The sequence below is a fragment of the Meleagris gallopavo genome, chromosome 2 (assembly GCF_000146605.3).
Source record: "Meleagris gallopavo isolate NT-WF06-2002-E0010 breed Aviagen turkey brand Nicholas breeding stock chromosome 2, Turkey_5.1, whole genome shotgun sequence".
NCBI classification, from domain to species: Eukaryota; Metazoa; Chordata; class Aves; order Galliformes; family Phasianidae; genus Meleagris; species Meleagris gallopavo.
This window is the reverse complement of record NC_015012.2, coordinates 74,320,397-74,343,746: the sequence shown is the minus strand read 5'-3', so window position 1 is coordinate 74,343,746 and position 23,350 is coordinate 74,320,397. Positions and strand designations below refer to the sequence as shown.

The window sequence follows — 23,350 nt, the reverse complement described above, 5'->3', positions numbered from 1 at the left end:
CTCCTCTCCTTCCGTTCCATCGCCTTCCTGTCCTCTCCTCTCCTCTCCGCACCTCTCCTCATCTCCTCTCTTCTCATTCCGTCGTCTTCCTCTCCTCTCCTCTCCTCTGCTCTCCTCTGCTCTCCTCTCCTCTCCCAATTGCTTCAGATCATAGGATTTGCCCTTTTCTTTACGAATTCTCACCGGAGCAAGCCCATAGATACACCTTTGTATAGGGCATGCAAGAAACAGAAGATTACTTTACACGATACTCCAAGTTATCAATGCTCTTTAATCTCACGCTTCCTAAAAATAATATTTGAAAATTGAAGACAAAACAACAACAAACAAAATTTGAAAATCTTCCTTGCAAGAAGCAGAAAATACTCTCACACACTGTTCACCAACAAATTGCTCATGATTCCAGTTTTCACTGAGTTACAGTTCCCACAATATCTAAATAGATTGCATAAGTCATGTTAAGTTGTCATTTAGGTGCAATTTAACTACATATGACTTTGCTTTTTCTGCTACAGGGAGATGGCCTGGAGTCCTGCCTGTTCATTTTCAGGTGTTTTTGTTTTGTTTTTGTTTTGATACTCTGATGAGAAAAATAATTAAAAAGATGATATGCAAAAGGTATTAAGCAAGGCAGACTTTCAGTCCCTGTTTAGAATTCATAGATGTTACTTGGCAACTTTTAATATTTGACGACAACAAACTTATCTTTCAGGTGAGAGCTTGCAGAGGAGTACATGCGGTTTGCAAAGCAATGTCATTATTCCTGAAAGTAACACTTTTTCTGGCATGCTGCCTTTATGACTATATTTGGGACTATTGCCAGCAATTTTAAATGTGGCTCATGATATTCTCAGTGCACTTCTGTATAAAATTCAGTCACTATTATGGCGAGTGCACTTTGCTACAGCATTCAACGATACCACTTTCAATACATATGTATGCTGGTACATCATGTAAATGTTGCACCTGAGCATTACTGCTTATCTGAACAGAACAAGGAAATTCCTCTTAGGAATCCTTTGGAAGAAAGGTTACCATCAAACTTTAAGGGGAAAATGCATTAAATCCTTCACTGGAAGCTGGCACTGAATATCTCAATAGGAAATTGAACACAAAACATGCATTTGACATGCATTTGACATGAAGAGTTGACTTTTCAAATCTGAGCTGTAATCAAACCAACTGTATATAGAGAAAGGAAGAAATGCTTTTCACTTGGTAGGATTCTGACAGAAGCATCATTTAGCACAGTGAGGACTAGCAGGGCTACTTCAAACTTTCCTCTCTGGAACAAGTGAAGACTAAGAGCCATTTCTCTGCTTTCTGTCCAAATATGGCATAAAAACTTGAAAAATATTTATGTTGCAGCTGATAAGTTTTACACCCAAAATGATCACTCATCATATTCTATTCAGATTTTTGGTTATTGCATTTGTTGAAGGTTTTTTCAGACTGGAATGCAAAAAATGCACCTTTTGCATGCTCCGAGCCTACTGGTTCCCGATGGGCAAGGACACCTAAGGAGTGGCTCAGCACACAGCTCAGAGAAATTATCTACAGTGAATTCCATGTAATTGCATTCACAGAGGATAACTGGGAGTTAAAGGCACAAAGGAATGTAGGAATTATGCTGGTATAATTAGGAATCTACCCATGAATGACATGATGAGCAGAACAAAAAAAAGAATTTTCAAGGTCAGGTGCACAATACATTTTAAAGTCTGATGAAATCAAAAGGCTGATGCAGTCTAAGGTAAGTATAAAACTAGTATAGATAGAATCCTTACTCTTGGAAAAGAGTCAGGGCAGGAACTGCAGTGTTCATCATGTGATTGTTGGAGCATTGCACAAAAGGTTATTGCCTCACTGCCTGATGTGTGCAGGGCTGTGTAAAGCCATTGGGATCACTGAAGAACACTTTTCCTCGCTGCAGGAGGATGAAAATAAGAGATCTGTGGAGTCCAATTGAACCATTAAAAAGTGAGAGAGCTTTACCATCCACATCATTTTCTGTGTGCACCAACCAACCACTTTTCTTCTCCAGCCATTTTCTATAAACCAGAGGAACAATTGCATGAAGTTGCAAAGCTCTGCTGAACATGGTCACAGCTTAATATTTCATCATCATGGAGTTGTTTAGTCTGGAGAAGAGGAGGCTTCGAGGAGACCTTATCGCACTCTACAACTTCATGAAGGGAGGTTGTGATGAGGAAGGGTTTGGCCTCTCTCCTAAGCAACAAACAGGACCCGAGGAAGCGGCCTCAAGTTGTACCAGAGGAGGTTTAGGTTAGACATAAGGAAAAACTTTTTCTCTCACAGAGTGGTCAAGCACTGGAATGACCTGCCCACGTAGGTGGTGGAGTCACCGTCCCTGGCAGTGTTCAGAAGGCATCTGGATGAGGAGCTATAAGATATGGTTTAGTGATAGTCGTAGTAGTGGTAATGGGAGGACGGTTGGACTGGATGATCTTGCAGGTCTTTTTCAACCTTGTGATTCTATGATCAGAGTGTCACAGCTGAGCTGAACACAAGTATTTCTGCAACAACTCAACGATGTGTAATAGTTTGTTGCTATGAGCACTCGATTCCTTTCACTAGCCTGTCTCTTCCTTTCTGAAGTAGAGCACCACAGTTGAATACTACCTGGGCACATCCAGCACCAATTTTTCTTTTCTACATAAAATTGTTTTCTAAATGGTCTGAAAGCATGCTCTGAAACCCGTGAGTTTAATTTGGTTAGCTGGGATTGGCTATAGTTGCCTTGAAATGGTAACTCTTCTGACAAGGACACAGCCTTTCACAAGACTTGGACCAATGTTATCCCATCTGCACCCCAAACTGAATCTGCATTGTGCTAATTACTGTGACTGATAGACTAACAGCCCTCTTACTTTAGCATCCAAGGATAGAACAAAACAATGGGGCCATGTGACATATCTACTGGTTCTGTTGTGTTATGGAACCATGAGAACTTTATGACATACTTAGAACTATTTTAGCTGAACCAGTTTCATGGAGAACCAAAATTACTGGATGAAGATTTTCAGAAAATATTAGGCATTTGGAGGACTCAACTTCAGATTCCTGTTTTGTTTCTTGTTTCTTTCTCATTTCTATGCTTTTCTCTTTAACCCACCTTCTGGAGAGTTCTCTACCCTAGCGGTATAATTTCTTCAAGTCTCTATTTTTGACTCCAAAGAAATTAGTGTATCTTTAGAACTAAAGGTCCTGCCTCATGCTGTATGAGGGCATGAAACTGATAACTTAGAAGGCTGAGGCTGAAATCCTGGCTCTGCTGAAGTTGGGGAAACTTTACTGTTCTTTGTGCTCTGTTTCCATCACTACACTGCTTTGCTTTATCCCTCTGTACTTTCCAGTTCTTCTTTTGCTTCTCAATTCTCCATTCAGCTTTGAGTCTTTTACCCAATGGGAGAAGAGTCAGCAGTGAGAAGTCTATGAAAGAGGGAGCCACTATTCAGCCTGAATGCTCTCAGTCTTCTCTAGAACAAGGTGTGGTTACTGAGAATTTCAACAACTCTTGAGCAACAGATACCCACTCATTTAACCAGCTGCTCACTTGCTGCATTCCTGGGGCTAGAAGCAGTTGAATAAGAGTCCATGTGCATTGAAATAACAAATCTGATAGCTGCAGAAGAGTTCTTTTACAGCCAGACTCCACCAGAAAATCTACAGATGGGCAAGAGATTGGTAAAACCTGATGTTGCCCCACTAGGATGTGTGAGACTCCTTACCAGTATTCACTTTTACCACCAGTGCTGCTGCTGGTTTTGTAGAGTTTATGCAATCATCTCTGAAAGATACTCAAAGTATTTGTATTCTATATGTTATTCTTTGCCTTGGAGCACTTGGGAAAAGCCTGTGATGATGACTGCGAGTGTAGCAATGATCCTGCAGGACCTGCTTGATCACCTAAAGGTACCCCTTCACAGACACAGACAATAAGAAAACAACAAATTTTGGGAGTCACAGTGGCTGATAAATAATGAACCTCTCCAAGGATTTGCGTAGCAACAGACAAACAAGCTGGATTTCTGAAAGGAGAGCTAGCCTAGCCAAGTCTGCCTTTGTAGGGTTTTAAAGCAACAGAAAGTCATTAACATGTGAAGAAAGGGTCATAAGATGTAGTCACTATTTTCAAGCAAGTTACTTTGGGATTAATGTATTTGATTTAAAAGCAAGTTGTTCCCCCTCCCCTCAGCCACCTCTTAGCACTGAATGAAGCCAAGGTAAATGTGCTGTGTCAGCATCCCTCTTCCCCAGCTACATATGTGATGGGGTCTGGATTAACTGTTATGATTACATTTCTTTTTCTCCTCTAAGCCAGGTCAACTTCATGCCTTCTTTCTCCTGTTATCTTTCAGAGCATGCTCCTAGAACTATCATCTATCATGAAAAAGTAATGGCATTCTGAGGACAAGAGACAAACTAAGGGAATGAGCACAAACCATCTTCAGCAGAAAGATAAAATGCCGATTATCTGCTTCTGTCTCCCTCTCCATCCCCTTAAAATGCTTAATTCTAATCTTTAAGGAAACAAACACTTGTTTCATTCCTCAATTTTACACCAGTCCCAGTAATACTGTACTCTGATTGCTGATGTTCACAAGTAGCTTACTCCATATTTTACGATTTTTCTCATATAAGCTGAGCTGGATCTTGTCAGTGCATGTTGTCACTGCAGAACCAGCCCGGTGTCTTTGGAACGATGTTTTGGAATGTACAACTTGTTATGCACATGGGTAGTGTTCATATCAGCAACCAGCCTGATGAATAGACCTTAAGGGTAGTAGAAGGCCCAAGACTTCAACAAGGAAAGGTTAGTTTAGCATGAATGTAATTTGGAAGGCAATGTGGCCTCTATCTGCCCAGGGCTCAGCAGCCAATGAATAAAAGATGGACCAAACACGGAAGGAAGCTGAAGAAGGTTGGGCACAGAATAAAATATCGGTTGAAGGATATTCTGCTGCTGTTGTTCTGCCTGTGCCAATGCAATCCTCAAGCTCTGCGAGAGACTTTCCATGCTCGTGTAGTGTCTTCATAGTTCATAGTCAATACTTCAAAATTGAAACTAAGTAAAACCAGACAATTCATTTAAAAAAACACCTGTGCTTTTCTTCAGTTCTGTTCTACAAGAACTGCAGAACCAGCTCAGGGTCAGAAGGATCTTAATCCCTTTGCTGTCTTATTAGTCCATATAGATTAACTGAAGACAACAAAAGTACAAAGATCTAATTTTGAGTTTGCTAAGACAAGACTTGCTCTGGAAGGTCAGACTTCTGAAGTTTAAAGCAGTCCTCCCGGTTGTGTACCCAGAAAATAAAGCACTTTGTCTATCCACAAGCCTGTTTCTGGCCACATGCTCTTGGCTGCTCTTATTTGCCAAGTTTATAATAGCTTGTGTCTGCTATTGATGTGCTCATCACTTCAGTAGCAAGAACAAGCTTGTTTGCACTGCCAGTTTCCTTAATCATACAAGTCTTAGGAAAGATAAGTAGACCAGCAGGAAAAAATGGAATCAAACATAAGGATTGCTTGAAATTGCAGTGTTTTTTAAAGCAAAAAAAGGAAAATGTTTAAGATGGTGGCCATTAAGTGTAAGCAACAACTGACCAGGGATGGAGAAGCTCTTGCTACAGCACATGCCCTGCTCCCAGGCTGTGATGATATGCAGTAGATACAGATTGGAGAGGGTGGTAAGTGTTCTTATGTGCTTGACAGGGAAATTCAGAAAACTGGGGAACTTTGTAAAGCAGTACTTCTGCTTTTCCTCCATAAGAATTTTCAGGTGAAAGATCACAAGCAACGTCTAGTGCTGTCAACCAAACAGGATGCAGCCAACATGCCTTAGGGCACTGGCCCAGGGCACAAGATATACGGTTGCTCATCTGGTGATAAAATGCTGGTCCCCAGAGGGGCCACATCATCTTCTCCTACCATGATCTGGTGCACATGTTGCATCCAGCCCCATGCAAGAAGCAGCTCCCCAGGCTGGTGGCATCTCTTCTTTCCTGTCTGGATTTTATTCTGTGTAAGTGACATGAATGGTCAGTGGCACAGGTTCCTTACTCAGAAAAGAATGCTAGAGTTACACTCAGAGATATTCAGTTCTTTTTTTTTTTTCTTGTTTCTGCATAAACCTCTTCCAATTTCTCTCAAGTTTTCTATAAAGGGGAAATAATAAACTCCTACCTCCCTTTTTGCCATTGTACACATTCACTGAAACTTTACAAGACAAAGCAAAGACTTAAAAGGTTTGCCTTAAGTCAAGCATGAGGGGAATAGGTATAGATACAGAGTTTGATCTTCCCAACCAACTTCTTTCATTTCTACTATGAAACACCTTCGGCTGTTTCTGATCAGATGAAAGATAACCGGATCCCTGCATCAAAGACACCAAGTGAATCCGAAATACGACCACATGAGTGGAGGCCCTGTTGTAGTCTGCATACCCCAGACTGTGTCAGCCACCTCCAGGCCACCCCCAACCAGCTCCAGCCCCGTGCAACCAAGGATTGGGACAGCGATTTCAGAGTCAAGATAAGTTGGTTTACAATACATAATGATATGTCTTTATTTCATCAACAGAAATGGTGTCTAGACAAAATTCAGTTAACACTAGCAATTCAAATGAATGAAAAGGGTCGGGTGCTTTTTTTTTTTCATTTTTGTTTTTTGCACAATACTGTATTTACAATGAGTAAATGACGTTTTAAATTCATTAGTTCATAGCAATGCTTTCTTCCAAAAAGGTAAAAATTCTTAGTAACAGAGAGTAAGCATCAACAGCCACCTCATTTATTTATACAATAAAAATCACAAGAAACCACAGTCACCTAGAAAAAAAATAAAGACAAGCTTAAGAACTAGTACAATAAAATGATGCATTGAATTAAGTTACATTAATCGCATAGAATTTGTGTAAAAAGTATGTAGAAAAAACACCTGATGTAACCTGTTACAGTCATTGACCAGTTATGAGAGGTACAGAGGGTTATACAGGTAGATATGTGTGAAAACTGTCCATTCTGTTTGACCTGGGGAGGAAGAGAAGAGGGGCTGCACCCCCTTGCATACACTGATAAAACCCTGTTTTGAATATGGCCTCTGAAGTTTGTAAGGCATATATAAGAGGTGCACTTGTAACCAACTGGTTCTGGAACAAACTCTTAGGGCATCCCCACCCTTGAAATCAAAGGTGATTGTTGAAATCAGTGGTAAACAGACACGCATCAAATATCACCAAAGTGTTTAGTATAGTTCCTGCCAGTCTGCGGGATCCAGATAGCTTCGGTCAGAGCACAACCAGTAGTGGAAACAGTATCTAGAGCATGCACATTTCTCTCATGTATATCACAAACACAAGGTACCAGCATCCTGTGCAAATTCTGTGTGTCCTGGGACCACACTCCTTCGCTATGGGGCTGAGCCCTGCTGACAGCCCTGGCTCCCCAAAACGAGAGGTTGGCTGGGCTTGTAGCCTGGACCCATCTCTGCTTCTATGCAGTCAGTGAACTCCAACACTGCCAGCTGCCATTTCTGCTTTAGGATGCTCTCCATGAGCCCAAAGGGACAACAGCAGCCCTGCAGGAATCGTTTCAAAGTTGGAAAGGGGTCTTCCCACAAAAGTCATACAAGAACAGGAGTCATCTAGCTGGGTTTTCAGCAGTTGTTTGTTGGGGGTCATTACCTTATGAAAAGGTATTTTTAGGATTCCTTCCTGCCAAAAAGTGGTTTTATTTGCAAAAATGGCAACACTGTATGTGTAATATCTTAAAATGCATATCAATATTTGACTTTGATATAAATAATACCTATCTTGGTGGAGTGTAGGAAAATACTGTACATTTAGTCTTTGCAAGTAATGCCATTAACATTTTGAGAGTAAAGAGAAAAATTATTCTACAGACCACCAACAGTAGATCTTTTAAATATACACACAGTATTTGAACATATGCATATACACATATATTGGATTCTGCAGCATCAGATCTGATGCCTGAGTCACAAAATACTCTGAGGAGTATTATAAATATACATATAGGTATTATAAACAGGAAAATACACAAACACACACTTTGACTAGAATTCTATATGTATGTATATATACATACATGTATTATAGATATATAAAATTAACTTGGGTTGGGTTGTCAGAGACAAAACTGAAATGAAGTCAAAAACCTGTTGAGAAAATTTCTAGCAGGAAAGGGAGCATCAGTTCGTTATGGCAATGATTTTAGTTTCACCTCACTCCTATACTGAGCAGATCCCTCCTTTTGCAAGGCCATCAGCTCCACTGCTCACACTGAAGTTAAATCTTCTCTAGATAGATCTGAAATATATACTTTTAAAACGCTACAAGCATGGGCTACACCATTCACCCAGAGACACCTCCAAATGCATGTCGGATCAGAACAAGGTGAAAGCAGTGCTCCTTGTTGCAGCAGTAGAGGAAACAAAATGGATCAAAACGCAAGCTACGTAAACCTGGCCAACGCTCCCTTTGTCTCACTGAAAAAATCACTAGAGGTTCATTCTGGAAACCCATTGCTCTTTTCAACAACCACAGCAGTGCATTATGTGACACGAGTGAGGCTGTTGTGTTGACTGAAGTACAGTGCTTCATCATGCTTTCTCCTAGTGGATCAGCTTTTATTTTATTACAGGATTATAGTGATTCCAGCATGCAGATTTGTTTTTATTAGGCAATCATAAAGTTACATATTAAAAAATCTAACTATATCTATCTATGCGTTTTAACTCCTATTTAAGCGCTCTTTAGAATGCAGACTTGACAAAGTGTTGAACTCCAGATTAACAACCATGCTATCAGCATTAATCATTCCTCTGGCAGCAGTTAATCCATTTAGCTAAGTTATTTATCTAGTTCCCACTCTCCTTTTTAAAGAGAAGTAGCAGTTAGCATACTAATCACCATGGCTTGCCTTTGCAACACATTTTACTTCCTTGGGAAAAATAATACAAGGATTAGATCCAAAAATATAGTGCATCTTAAAAGCAGCATATACCCTTAGAAAGACATTTAATAAATTACTAGTACAATATATAAAATAATAGTTTTATACTGCAGCATCAAACTCTGACGCCTGAGTCATTGTATGTTAGAAAGTCTGTGATATAAATACTGGGATCTCCTGATAAGACAGGACAGCCAACATTTTTGCTTTTGTTTTGTTTCTTTTCTGTTTTGTTTTCTCTGTTGTTGGTTTGTTTTTTTTAATCTTTTCTTTTTTTTGCACTACCTTTTTGTTCCAGAATCAGCTTGCAATGAGCTTTAATTGTGTTCAAGGCACCCCCAGAGAACGCAGAGAAACAAACACATCATATAGTGTAGTACTCACTTGACAAAGCATAACAAGCCTAAATGAAATGAGGTTTCTTGGCAATACAGGTAGAGCAATGGCAAAGGAAGAGGAGGATTAGATACAGACTGGACAAAGAGTGAAGGACTCAGATACCCATGGAGCTTTGCAGCACCCAGTAGGGAGAGGGATGGGCCTCATCACACCTCTCCTATGCAATGACTGGTGCTGTGCAAGTGTTGTCTTTGACAAATGCAAAGAGATTCTTAAGACCATGGTGACCATTAGCCAAACTCTTCAAATCAGTAAATATTGCAGTCAGTTTTTGTTTTGTTTTTCCAAATGGTATCCTTGTGATCAGTTGTTTTGACATCATGATAAGAGCAGTTGGGTATGCCAACTGATGTCCAGGTCTGAAACTAATTCTCCCAGTGCCTTCCTTTAAAGTTAGCCCAGTAACAGCTTTGAGAGCCATGTAGTTCAGAACAGCAAAATAACCTAAAAACAAAATAGAAACAAACAAACAAACAACAACAAAAAAAAACCAACCACCACCACCAAAAAAACTCACTGAAAAACCATGATACATGTAAATATAGGAAGCAATGACACAAAACCAGCCACTTCTAATGAGGAAGAATGAAATCAAACATCCAGAAAAGCTTACAGGGGAGGAAAAGAGAGCAAGAGGAGAGGAATATTGAGGAAGAGACGCTTATCTGAGCAGTGGTTTTATATATCAGTTCCCAAGGTAGAGAAAATTAAGAGACCCAGCACTTGTAGAAAGCCAGGTCAAACTGAGAGCTGCAGCGCAATGGTTGTGAGGATGGGTTTTTAAACCGCTGGAATGAGGTCAAGAGTACCAGTTGCACATGAGTTGTTAGTAGAATAAATCTTCATGCCAGGAAGCAAGTTAAAACTTGGTTTTATGCTCATAAAACATTCTATCTATTCATATATATAGGAGGTCACTTAAAAATAAAAAAGGCAACAGAAAAAACATCTTTAAAATACTGTGTCAGTTGACCCGTCCCTCCCTCCCCCAACCCCCCAAAGTAGCTATGACTCTATAATGTGATTCACATTTAGTTTTAAATTCTAGCTTTCACCATGGTCTCATAGAAACAAAACTTCTCTGCGAAGCACAGAACTGCTTTGCAACGTCAGTGAGTTCAAAGGAAAATCAGATCCCCCCAGGAGCTTCTCAGACAGTTACTTGCGAGAGGGGAGGTGGGAGGGGGTCAGAGATTTTTAGCTTAAGCTCCTGTAAAAAGAAAGAACGACACCTCCCCCTTTCTCAGCCATGTGAACTAGGAGTTTATGGCATTCGTATACTTTTGAACATGTAAAGGTAAGGATTTTGTACAGTAATGATTAATACTTAAACATAAATATTCTCCTACATTATATACTAGTTTTTCTTTGTACATGCGGGGAAAAAAAGTATTTTCAACAAACATGGCACATGCTATATGCATTTCCTCCTCGGTAGCTTGGCTACAAGAGTGTGGGCGCAGAGGGCAAAAGCAAGACTTTGTGGCGAGTGGGCGACGTCCATGAGCACAGGCTGAAGGTGAGAGAAGGGAGAGAGGGAGCTGATTCCTCCTCCAAGGTCAAGCTGCTGATTTACTGAGTGCCTCAAGAGAGCCCCAGTGCACACCTCTAAGTGTAAACTTTAGCGCAGACCGCAGTATCGCTCAGTGCCACTGAGAAGCTGCTACCCCCAATTTTTATTTATTTATTTTTAAATAGGTGTGAAGAGCTGGTCAATTTTTTCAGCAAGAACAAATGGTATCAGCCAGTAAAGCACATGACAGTTGTCGTCCAGGATAAAGCCACGCAACCTGGCACACGTAGGGCAAAGAACCACAAAATAAAAACTCAGTACACTTAGAATAATAATAATTATTAAAAATGCATTAGGAGGACGTTTTCTGTCTACACTGTACATACAGATGTTATGCTTGGAAAGCTGCTGTCTCACACAGTCATAACATGAATCAACATCGCTTCAGATACAAATCCAATGCAGTGACAACTAAGTCAATTCACTGAGTAGTCTCCTTTGAGACAGCGCTCTTCTAGCTGCGATTTGTCCTGAAGGCAATGCTGTAGGACGAGTGGATCCTGGAACACAGGACTGGAAGGGCAAGCAACCAATCTGGGTGCCAACAGAGTGTGACTTGCTCTTAGAGGGTACAGCGCTAACTTGACTTCTGTAGGGAAACCAGAGCCTGTGGTGGGGGGGGTCTGGTCCTGCAACTCTTCCTACCTAGGCAGGATCCCTGACTTCACCAGAGCTACCTCTGCAGCTCGGGTCTGGGGAAGGTCTGAGGAAAGCTGAGGTGATGCTACAGGGACTACTACTCGGAGCAGCAGCTGCTTCCGTGAGTAAAGGATGCAGACTGGGGCTGGCAAAGAAGCCGCCAAAGTGTATTGACGTGATTTCCATTTACTTTATTTCGTGGAACTTAATGGTGATCAGATCCAGTTGTCAAATATGTTTCTCTCTAAGGAGTGAAATATATTTTGCCCTATAAGAATCCAAAAGCATCATTAACAGCACTTAAGCTTGGTTTGTGAAACAGAAAGAAGTCTGAATACAAAAATAATTCAAGCAGATTCTCTTTACAAACTGTATAGTGAATTCAGTATTTGGCAAGACCGTTTCTACTATGTAATGAGCTCCTGAGTGTTTGTCTATTAGCTAAAACTTTTCTATTTTCTTTAAGCCATAAAGCAAAGAAAACCATATACTCAAGTTATACTGAAGTCACAACTTCATTTATGAAAAGAGGTTTGACCAGAAACTCAGTGCAAGTGGCAAAGTTGACCATTACTGTACAGTATCTGCAAGAAAATAAAATAAATCCACATTGCTCAAGTGGCACAAAATGGCTGTGCCAAAAAAATTGTCTATAATAAAATCTCAAATAAGATTCCAACATTAAAATTTTATAAATAAGTACAAATTGAATGATATTGCTGAACTGTGAACCAAGAAAAAAAATCGTGTAACAAGTTACCAAACTAGTTCTAGCATCGAAGACAAAAAGGAATGTTGGAACTTGTTTATACATTATAAATGAAAGCTTCCAGTTTGTAGGATGAGAAAAATTGAGGCATGCAGGGACTTTTGCATATGGATATATATATTTTATATATATTATATATAATATATACAGTTTAGCTATAAAACTTTGATGTGTAAAGAAGCTGTCTTCAATGAAAAATTGAACATTCAGAGGAAATTCCTGAGTTAGGGTTTTGTGACATGGGCCACTGAGAAAAAAGCTGCGGTTGGGTCCTCAGAGGTGTTATGTCCATCCCTGTTAAGATTGAAATCAACATACAAAAACAGACAGTGTTGCCACTGTGTAATTCCCTGCCTGAGCAAGGGATAGCACCATTGTGAAGATAACTCCTGCTTGTAGAGAGGAGGAAATACTTAAAAACAGTATTGCTGCTAAGACCACTGTAGTGTGCACCAAATACGTTCTTCTAGACAACAAATGAGCATTGCCACTGGCTGACTGAAGAACACCTGACCAGGTGTAACGGTAAGGTTACAAGTCACTAGGTGTAATCTTTCCTAGGCTGTTCATCTGTTGTACATTTATCAGTCATTTCCTGACAGAAGTCTACCGTGACCGTTTGGCTACTCTGCTCTCGCGGAAGCTCTCTCTCAGGGTAAGTACCTGGCTCAGCTCCATCCAACCCCCCGCCGCTGGCCGAGCAATTCTCTGAGACGTTGTTGGGCAGCCAGGATGCTCCCAGCTGCACGGGGCCCTGCTCTGAGCAGCACTGCATGCCTTCCCCAACACACTGCGACGTTGCCAGGCCCTGATCCACACCCGTTGGGGGGCTGATGTTGGTGGCCGTCTGCAGATCCATGGGTCTGAGAACGGGGCAGTAGCGGTGAAGGGCTTGGATCTGTTCCGGGCTCTGCATGTCTCTGCACACTTCTTGGGAAAGACACGAGAAGTTATCCAGCAATTCGCCCATGCTTGCTTTCAGCTGGTTCCTTTCTGAGAGCAACTTCTCTTTCTCACACACCTGAAAAAAAAAAGAAGGCACCTTACTTGAAAGAAAGGCCATCCATCCTTGGCAGTACCCAAGGAGAAGTCTGACACAACAAAGTTATTTTTAAATGGAAAGAGGAAATGTCACAAAGACATCAGATACTGACCACTAATAGGTCTGAGTGGACTGCAGTTTGGGAAACATTTGGAGAAAAGCATGTGAGTTGTTAGAGAACAGTCATACATTATTCCAAGAGACGGTTAGTTTCCTTAATGGACTAAGGCCGTTTGACATACGATATAAAAAACTCCGAAAGAAACATTTTGATGGAGAAAAGCCATTATCTGCCTAAACAAGAATAAATCAGAGTCTCACTGCTAAAGAGAGGACATGCAGCAGTTCATTCTCTAAATGCCAGGACAGCCAGTCAGTCTGAGTGTACATCCTTGGAGCTATGAACACCCACCACGACTGCAAGGTATGGAGGTATGTTTGGAGGAGAGAACTTGGGTCAGCGTGTGCTCTGTGTGGTCAGCACCATAGCTCATTTTTGTATGTCCTGCTAACAACTGGTTTGAGTTTGACCTAATCAAGATAATTCTATGAAGATGTATGTGAAAACCCCAAAGGTAGGTGGGCTTTCTGATTCAAACATTCAAGAGGTGAACTGGAGGGGTCAGGCACAGAGTCAGACCCAGCCAGGGAGCCCACTGCTAAAAGCATGGTGCTGACCCATTGCAGAATAGTGGGAATGGCCCTGCTACATCAGTACCACCACCCAGCATACAGCTCAAGGGAGCAGATCAGATTTTGCAGAGCACAAGAGCTATTTCCAGTGCTCAGCTGGCCCTAAAAGCAGTGCACCATGTATCTAACCTAGTAACACTGCTAAACTCAAGCTGTCTTGGCATCTGACGTGTGAAAACTCCACTACTGAGATAACCCAGCTACGGGTGGCTGCTGATAGCATTACACAGATCCAAAGCCCACACTGGAAGCATGCAGCTGTGTGAATGAGGAAGAGAGTACTCTATATGGGAAGAACCAACTGCTAAAATATTGATAAATCTATCAAGAAAGCATAAAAATAATATAAAAATAAACAGATGCTCAAGTACATCTTGCGATAATGAATTATGGAAGAGAATATGCTGCGAGTTCGCATGAAAAAATGGGAATGTGAGTGGGTAGATGGATGTGTGAGGGAAAGCAGGCAAAAAACCCTACCTACCAAACTTGGAAGATGTGACCATTTCACTGTCTTCTATAAAACCATCTCTGTTGTGGAGATGGTTGACTTACAGGGAGTAAGTGCAATGGTGAAAAAGGGGCTTTAAAACAAACAAACAAACAAAGTATCTATCCAAGTGAAGATTCTTTAAAATCTGGTACTGTCACATAATTAAGAAGACTGGAAATTACTGGTGACAAAGAGGACAGAAGATGAGAAAGGAATTTCCAGAGACCCTAAGTACAGACTTGAAGCAGTGTGCTAGGGCTGCAAGTGTCTGGGGAGAGAGCAGAAGTGCTGGGAAGGCAATGCTGAAATTGCATGAATTTGTTTACTTTCATCACTTTATCCTCTTGTACACCCCATAATAGCCTTTGTAATGAATGCTCTTTTTCATTAGGGTGCACTAGAGCCCATTCCCTATCTACAGCTTGCTGCATAGAAATCTTAAAATTACTTTCAAAGACTCCTGCATCTCTAAGTGCTTTTGATTCCTGGAATTCAGCAGGGATCAGGCCCAAAAGGCCATTCGTACGCCTTTCATTCACTTCTCAGAGATGCATGTGCTGGGGAAAAAAAGGGGACTTGAGAAATGCATGTTGCCTATCCACCACTGATAATGTTTAATAGTAACAGTTATTCTGTAGGACTGCACAAACCCAACAAACTAGAATTAGTTTGCAAGTGAAGGTGGCAGGTATCAAATGGAAGCCACACTTGCTGCTCTCGCAGCCCTTGCAGCACTGCCCCGGGTGTTCACTGCTAGAGATGAATTCTCCTCTCCATCGGCAGCTTGGTGCAGAAGGATGGGCAGGCATGGCTGGGACTGAGCCTGCTTCTCCTGCCAACCTGCTTATGCACCTCTGTGCCTCTTCCTCACCCTGTAGAACCTCTGACTCATCCTGCACCCATTGTGGATTAGGCTTGGTGAAGGAAGCGGTTGCTCAGTGTTTTGTTTACTTTTGATGTCTGGTTTGTTTTGCATCAGAAAAGCCCTACTCTTACAAATTTGTTTTTTTTTTTTTTCCCCTACCCGGGCTTCAGCAGGATGGTATTTGAAGACTTCAGAGCCTTGATGATGTAAGTCTCCCAGCCAGCTTGTGGGGTCAGTGTCACCTCCACTGTGCAGATGGGAAGCAGACCCGCACAGGCAGTAAGTGACTAACCCGATGTGCTGCGGCTTTCGCCATTTGTAGGGTGGCGACAACACAGCTTCTTCCAGCAGATCCCTGTCTCTTTCACACTGTGTTTGCTGCAGCTTGTGCTAAGAAAGGAGGATGCTGAAGGCCACTTTTGACACGCAACCTGCTATCATCAGAAGAAGAAGCGTTCCATTTCCCAGCCCACTAAGTTCAACCCACAGTTGAGCAAATGTACATGCAGACATTGAAATGAAGGGCTCTGAATAACCTTTGATTTTAATGGAAACTGGGTATACAGAGATCTCCATAGAGAAATCAGCTTCAGCTCCTTTTGTTTTATCTGTGGGAATTAATTCATTTATCACTCAAATCTTTGAACATTCAAAGGCTGGATTTAATGCTGGACTCCTAAACCTCTGCTGAGAAATAAAATCGAACTGCAAGCTGCATACCCCACTTCTCAAAACAGCCGTTCTGGAACACTTACATTATTTTTGACTTCTCAGAAAACTTTCAGGGCTTTTCAACAGATCAGGAGGTGCCAATCCATACTACATTCTTCCTCCTGAGTGACACCCTGCAGACTCCCAGCCCTTTGCCTCAAGCCTTTTTTGTTATGTACCTGCTTGCTTTCTCAATGGGTAAGGAAAGGTAGGAGAAGAAAAGCAGCTCCCTCAGACCACAGGGACACTGTCAGAAGGGGAGGGAATGTTTGTAATGCCTTTAACTAAGATGCCTACATCTGACATAGCTCTCCAGGTGATATTACTTAGTCAAAGAAAGAAACAGGCACTTTTGGGCTGTACATCACCTCCTTTGTTGCAGGATAGGACATTTAAATAAGACTTGACAAACATCTGTTTCTCTTCACACTCCAGTGTGAGTGTCTGTATTGTAGATAACTGTTTTGAGCCACCTAAAACACAGTCATTCCAAGCTTTTCAGGTTTGAGTCGGTCTCGGGAACTCTCTCTCTCCTATCTGATTTGATTTATTAGTCTCAATTTCAATCACATTGTATTATATTGTGTTATCTTGCATTCCGATATCATAGTTAGTAAAATAAGTTTTCCTCCATAGATTGTTGCCGCTGTTTTTTTTTCCCCTCCCTTCCTTCCCATTTGTGGGTGGGGGGGGAGGGCAGGGGCCTACTGCCCCCTGTCAACGGACATAAATTGATCTAGTTAACTCCGTGACAACAGGCTACTCTTGAGATATCAAAAAAAATAATAAAAAAAATAAATAAAAAATTTAGGTCTAATTTCACCAGTATTTTGTGTTTTCCACATATACATACATCCTGAGACATTTTGTGCATTCAGTTGTCATACCAGTGCCTTCACATACGTACAAACTTACAAGGTGACTGAATTAATTAACTCTGGATGGGAATAGCTGGTAAGGTAAGAACGTGCCACTCACCAACTTGCGGATTTCACATTCCAGGTTCTGAATACAGTCCAGTTTTCTCTTGCGGCAGCGCTGAGCTGCAATTCTGTTCTTGCTGCGCCGGCGAACATCATGGATGAACTCAAGCTGTTCTGAGGTTAGTTTGTGCATCTTTATCATCATCTGGAAATCATTCCTTGGAAGATCTGTGATTTGATCAACAGGAAAAGGAAGTTTCACCTAAACAAACAAACGTGAGACAAAAGCAGACAAAGAGTCACATTTTGCTTGTTGAATGCAAGCTGAACACCACAGAGCAGAAGGACTGTTAGACCTCTTCCCACTTTCTAAATAAACAACACACGAGATTTTACAACAGGAAATTTTTAACACTCCCTTGTGGAACACCATAGAGGTCCAGCTGGCTACGGTTTAACTGAAATCAGCAATATTGATGAATCGCAGATTAAAAAAAAAAAAAATCACCTTCCCATACAGCTCTAATAACCAATTTCCTTGCACTAAAAAAGGCTCCTTCCACTATGTGACATAGCCCTTGTGAAATGCCTCACCACTATTCATTCCAAACTGTTTTCAAGGAATGGACTACTACTGCAGGAAACTTGCATTTGCATGGCCTGAAGGACTGAAAATTTGATTAGGTGTGAGGTTCAAAATGAAACTGAAGACCTCAAGCTGACAAAAAAAAAAAAAAACAAAACAAAAAAAACCAATATCTCTTATAGTACAGGTTATCTAAGCAGCACTGCAAAAGAGCTGTGTACCACAGAAGATGAAAGAGTTAGAGAAGCGTGATGCAACATATCATACTCTCCTAAAATATACATATTTTAAAAGAAATTTGTATTTTCCAAAATTCTAACACGAAGAGTGTTAGCATGAAAATATTTTTCCTTCTGGCTACAAATTGTCATTACATTTGTGGCAAGAGCTGCAGGTTGTGAGTTCAAACATTCCAACCCTCCCTCAAATTGTAGTGAGGCTGCAGAAAGGCAGATGCGCTCAAGGACTTCTGTTAGGTTATTTTTTCCAATTTGCTCAAACTAAACCTCCCTTCAAATCCTGTTTCAGTTGTTGTTTGTGACTGATAATACGACTATGAAACGATGTCTCTAGGTGCACTGCTGCATCTGGTGATCAAAGACAGAGTTGACAAAACTGAAGGAGATGACAACTGAGTGACTCGGATTCTCTCTCTTTCTTGTAGTCATACCAACGTTGACCGAAAGGTGGCAGTAAATATTTACATTTCTAGCCGGATTTGGTACAATCCAACCTCTTTGGAACAAGGGTCTATTCTGTAGACACGCTCCCAAAGAAAATAGATTTAAGTTTCTCCAGCCAAGCAAAAGACTCCACTTGAAAAGGTTTTCCTTTGGTATTTAAAACACAGTTATCCTCTTCAAATAGTGCACTTCAGTCACTTGGAGATAAAACAAGAACACAGATTAGAAATAAGAGTGGGTATTTTCACTGGAGAGCTGCATTTGTTTAGAAGCAGCGTGTGAAGAATGGGCACACACATAACACACAGACCCACCTGTAGCCAGCTCCCTGCCTTTTGATCAACTTGAACTTTGTTTGTTTCTCCAAGTCTTGGCCATGTGGAACCTGCTGCAAATGGTCACAGAACCCTTTCACATGGCTCCGTGCGCTGAAAATTGCCCCTTGGACCCCCTGGTAAAACCAGGCCTCTGTCACCACTCTGTGGCTTGTGGCTTTGCAGGTCAGCTTCCAGGTCTGCCTGAATCCCCCCACGCCTGCCTGCACACACACGCGAGCTGACCTTAGACATGGTGATGTGGACACCTTGTTTACAGACTGCTGCCAAACAACACAAAACCTCTTTGATTTCCTCTTTCTACTCTTTGGACAGTAAACACACATTTGGGGTAAACTGGGTTTCTCTCAAGTTTCACATAGGGCCTGAAAACAAAAACAGGTGCTGAAAAGCATCACAGTCTCACTGCAAAAACACTCCTGTCACGTTCTGAGGGTTTTCTCGTTTTCTGAGGTCTGAAGCTAAAAGAGATGCTAACCTTATTTCTCCCTCCCTCATCCTCCTTTCTCAACATATTTACCCGCAAGCAGGAAATGTGCTTGCAGTTTGAATGGGAATTAAATGGGATTGACTTAAATCTGTCAGGTAGAAAATGCTGAAGGGAAACAGGAAAGTAGAGAAAAACATGTTAAAAAAAATAGTCTGAAAATAAAAATACCTACACAGTGGGGCAGAGAGTGCTATCAGTAAACCAGCCTAATTCCACTTCTGTCATATGCAGCACTGTGCAGGATTAAAAAAGTGAAAGGAGAGTGGAAATGAGTCAGACTCATTTCCTTCACCATCAACATAATTTTTATTGCCTGTCTCCCTCTCCTCAATTAGCTGTCAACTGAAAAGAAAAAAAACAACAAACCAACAAAAACCAACCATGCTTTGGCATGGACACAATGAATAACTACACTGCAGTGCTGCTGCAGTGAGAGGCTGCTGATGCTTTATGTTGATGCATGGCAAGATTCTTAATGGGTATTTATTTCAGCAAAGCCATTTACATGAACTGAGGGATATGCCATGGTTGGGATTCAGCTGACCCACTTAGAGCTGCCTAAAACGAAGGGCTGAGACCTGCTCATGTCTCAATCCCTGCTGCTGTCATCAAGGATGAAGAGAGCTTCGTGGAGAGCAATGCACCCCCATGGCTTCTCTGAGAGGAAACCAGACTTAGAAAGATGCTCTCTCTTAAGGTATGTGACTCAGATGAGAGAAAACTTACCTGAGGTGTCTGAAAATGGATTGTCAGTCTTTTCTGAGCTGTGTAAGAAAATCCCAGCTAGTATGTGTCCTTGTAAATTGTTATTTTTAGTAATTATGAATTATATACAGGAAATAACTCTATACTCCTTGGTTTGGATGATTTTAAATTAGAAATGTAAGCAGGATCTCTACTCTCTACTCCTTCCAGGCAGTTAACCACACAGAGAACAGAGCTCAAGTCTCCACTATCAACACAGTTACTTGTTCTCCGCTTTTTTAAAATACCAATACCAGAGGATCTGTTTTCACCACAACAAATAAGACAGCACTTTTCATCAGTGCTGCAGCCCTTGTTGCCCCTGATTCTGGCTGACACACTCCTTAGGCAGCCAAACCATCTTAGTAAAAAATATAACTTGTTTATGATTTTGCAGCATTTTTTCCTTTGTATTAGTATTAGGATAGAATCATAGAATCCTTAGAGTTGGAAGGGATTTTAAAGGTCATCTAATCCAACTTTCCTTCAGTGAACAGGGACATCCACAGCTAGACCAGGTTGCCCAAGGCCTGATCTAGCCTCACCTTGAAAGTCTCCAGGGATGGGGCATTAACCACATCTCTGGTCAACCTGTTTCAATGCCTCACCACCCTCACTGTAAAAGACTTTTTCTTTACACCCAACCTAGATCTACCCTCTTTAAGCTTGAAGCCATTTCCCCTAGTTATATCACCACAAACCCTACCAAAGATCTTGTTCCCTTCTTTCCTGTAACTCCCCTTTAGATACTGAAAGGCCACTATCAGGTCTCTTCTGAGCTTTCTCTGCTCCAGGCTGAACAGCCCCAGCACTTTCAGCATGGCCTTGTAGGAGAGGTTTTCCATCCCTCAGATCACTTTTGTGGGCCTTCTCTGGACACACTCCAAGAGGGCAACATCTCTCCAATGGAACACTCCATATCTTGATCCAGCAACCTAGGTGAGCTCTCACCAATGCAGAGTAGAGAGGCAGGATCACCTCCCTCACACTGCTGACCACGCTTCTTTTGATGCAGCCCAGGATATGTTTGTCTTTCTGGGCCTGTGAGAGCACATTGCTGACTCACGTTCAGCTTTCATCCACCAGTACCCCCAGGTCTTTTTTCAGCAGGGCGCGCTCAATCCTTTCATACCTCAGCTTGTCTCAGTAGCGAAGGTTGCCTCGACCCAGGTGCAGGACCTTGCATTTGTATTTGTTGAACCTCACGAGGTTCACCTGGGCCCACTGCTCACACCTGTCTAGGTCCCTCTGAATGGCATCCCATCCCTCTGGTTTGTCAACTGCACCCCACAGCTTGGTGTCATCAGCAAACTTGCTGAGGGTGCACTCGACCCCACTGTCGATGTCACTGATGAAGATATTAAAGATTATTGTCTTAAAATTATTGATTAAAGAATTATTAAAGATTATTGTCTTGACATAAAGATATGTCCATCCAGACATTGAGCCACTGACCACCATTCTCTGGACTCAGTCTTGCAGCCGGTTATTCACAACTGAACAGTCCACCCATCAAATCCATATCTTTCCAATTTGGTGAGAAGGATGCTGTGGGATACTGTGTCAAAGACCTTACTGAAGTCCAAATAGATCATACCAGTGGCTCTCCCCTTGTGTATTGATGCAGTGACACTGTTATAAGAGACCACTAAGTTGGTCAAACAGGTTATGCCCTTGGTGAACCCATGCTGGTTCTCCTGTATCACCTCCATGTCTTCCACGTGCCTTAGCACAGATTTCAGGAGGATCTGTTCCAAGATCTTCCATGGCACAGAGGTGAGACTAATAGGCTGTTAGTTCCCAGGGCCATCCAGTGGAAATGTCATTACACCACAGAATGGCTAAGTAACAGCACTGCCCTTGACAAACAGTGACAACCATTGACTCAGCAAATGCAAGGCCCATCTATAAACAATTAATTCATTCAGGTTTCACTAGTTAGTGTCAGCTTGGATCATATGCCGTGAGTGCTGCACTGCTCAAAACTGTGCTAGTTCCTGCTGCTGTTCTTCATCCCCTTCTCTTGGGAATAAAGGAAAAGACTGAAGCCCTGTATTAAATTACATAAGATAATTGGGAATTTTCTTATCTCATGAGTTGCATTAACTTTTTCACTTCATATTTAAATTTCAACAATGTCTTGAGCTGCCAAGTGCTGGTGAAGATACTGAACTTCATAAGCTTAGCTTAAAATTACAGTAAACAAAAGGTTTCATACACTATACATAAGATAATCAGTATGTACTGGGCATAGGAGAGTAGAATTCAGTGGAACCACCTAGACCTTTACAAGTGGTTGAAAATCTTGGTCATTTTCTCTAGAGTTGTAAGAAGCAAAGCTGTTGCCTTAATGCTCTTACACTGAAAACCAAGCTATTGAAAGCATCTGACTCTTGAAATTGACCAGCCCTTGGAAAGCTCTCATGACTCAACCAAGCTATTTAACACAAGGATTGAATCACAGCAATGCTTTTTGATGTAAAAAGAGGCAATCTGCTCCACACAGACGAGCTCAACAGATTACTGGTGTTTTCCCTTGTATCTTCCTTAGTATGAAAGTCATTCTTCCACAAACACTCAGGAAGGAATTCAGCCCAAGACAGAAACTGAATTGAGTTCATCTGTGTTTCAAGGGCTTGACTGCCTACATACTGCTTGTGGCACCACTCGTGGTCCCAGAGAAGAGGAACCAACCTAATCTAACTGATCTCACTTTGTGCAATAGGAAAACAGGCAGGGTGTACTCCCACTGGTCTGCTTACCCTGCTGCTTACAGGCATAGGTGAAGCCTTCAAAACAGCAGCCACTGGGATGGCAGTGGACTTATAAGAGGAGAGTTGTGAGCCCAGGCAGAAAAGAACTAGCGGAGTGCTGACAAATGTGGGCTGAAAATGCCCCGAGTGGCAGGACTGTGGAGGCCCAGAGCAGAGAGTCTGCCCTGATTGGCACAGTATGACTGATGGTCATGTCCTCCCATGGGCAACCACAGTCTCACCTGAGGGCATGTGGGGTCATAGTCAGTAATGCTCCCTGAGGGGACAATGCTGGGCACTCTGAAGAGGAAGCCTGGGCAACTTTTTGATTTGCTACCTGTCTCAGATAACTGGAGGAAGTAGGTGATGCCCTGGCTTTAACTCAAGAGCCAGTTCTCATCCTTTAGCCCATGACTCAGGTTTCTGTTCAGATCCCATCTTACTGATGCTTAAAATGCTGTCCTGGCCTCTCCCTGTTCACTGCTTACAGTGTCCTATCATGGGTGGGACAATGCACCCCTTCCCCATGACGAGGCTCTTCTGAGACAGGGATAGTGAGCAGACCCTGATGAAGACGGGAACACTTTAAAAGGACAGACCAGGTGATGAAATGAAATGCAGCATTCCTCTGAAAAATCTGTTTTGCAGAAAAA

At 41.8% G+C, this 23,350-nt stretch overlaps 2 protein-coding genes across 5 annotated transcripts in view; one reads left to right on the top strand and one right to left on the bottom strand.

The window, feature by feature from the left end:
• The window catches only part of GJA10 (gap junction protein alpha 10), a 4,513-nt gene extending 971 nt beyond the window's left edge, over positions 1-3,542 (top strand). Inside the window, exon 2 of the mRNA XM_010707684.1 lies at positions 3,409-3,542. Coding sequence (XP_010705986.1) covers positions 3,409-3,542 — 134 coding nt within the window. The remainder of the gene's footprint in view (positions 1-3,408) is intronic.
• A 3,036-nt stretch (positions 3,543-6,578) lies between these two features.
• The window catches only part of BACH2 (BTB domain and CNC homolog 2), a 183,171-nt gene continuing 166,399 nt past the window's right edge, over positions 6,579-23,350 (bottom strand). For all 4 annotated transcript variants that reach the window (XM_010707621.3, XM_010707623.3, XM_019613098.2 and 1 more), the window contains 2 exons: positions 17,162-17,368; positions 6,579-13,400 (listed from right to left, as the gene is read on the bottom strand). In XM_010707621.3, coding sequence (XP_010705923.1) covers positions 12,921-13,400; positions 17,162-17,368 — 687 coding nt within the window. In that variant the 3' untranslated portion in view covers positions 6,579-12,920. The remainder of the gene's footprint in view (positions 13,401-17,161; positions 17,369-23,350) is intronic.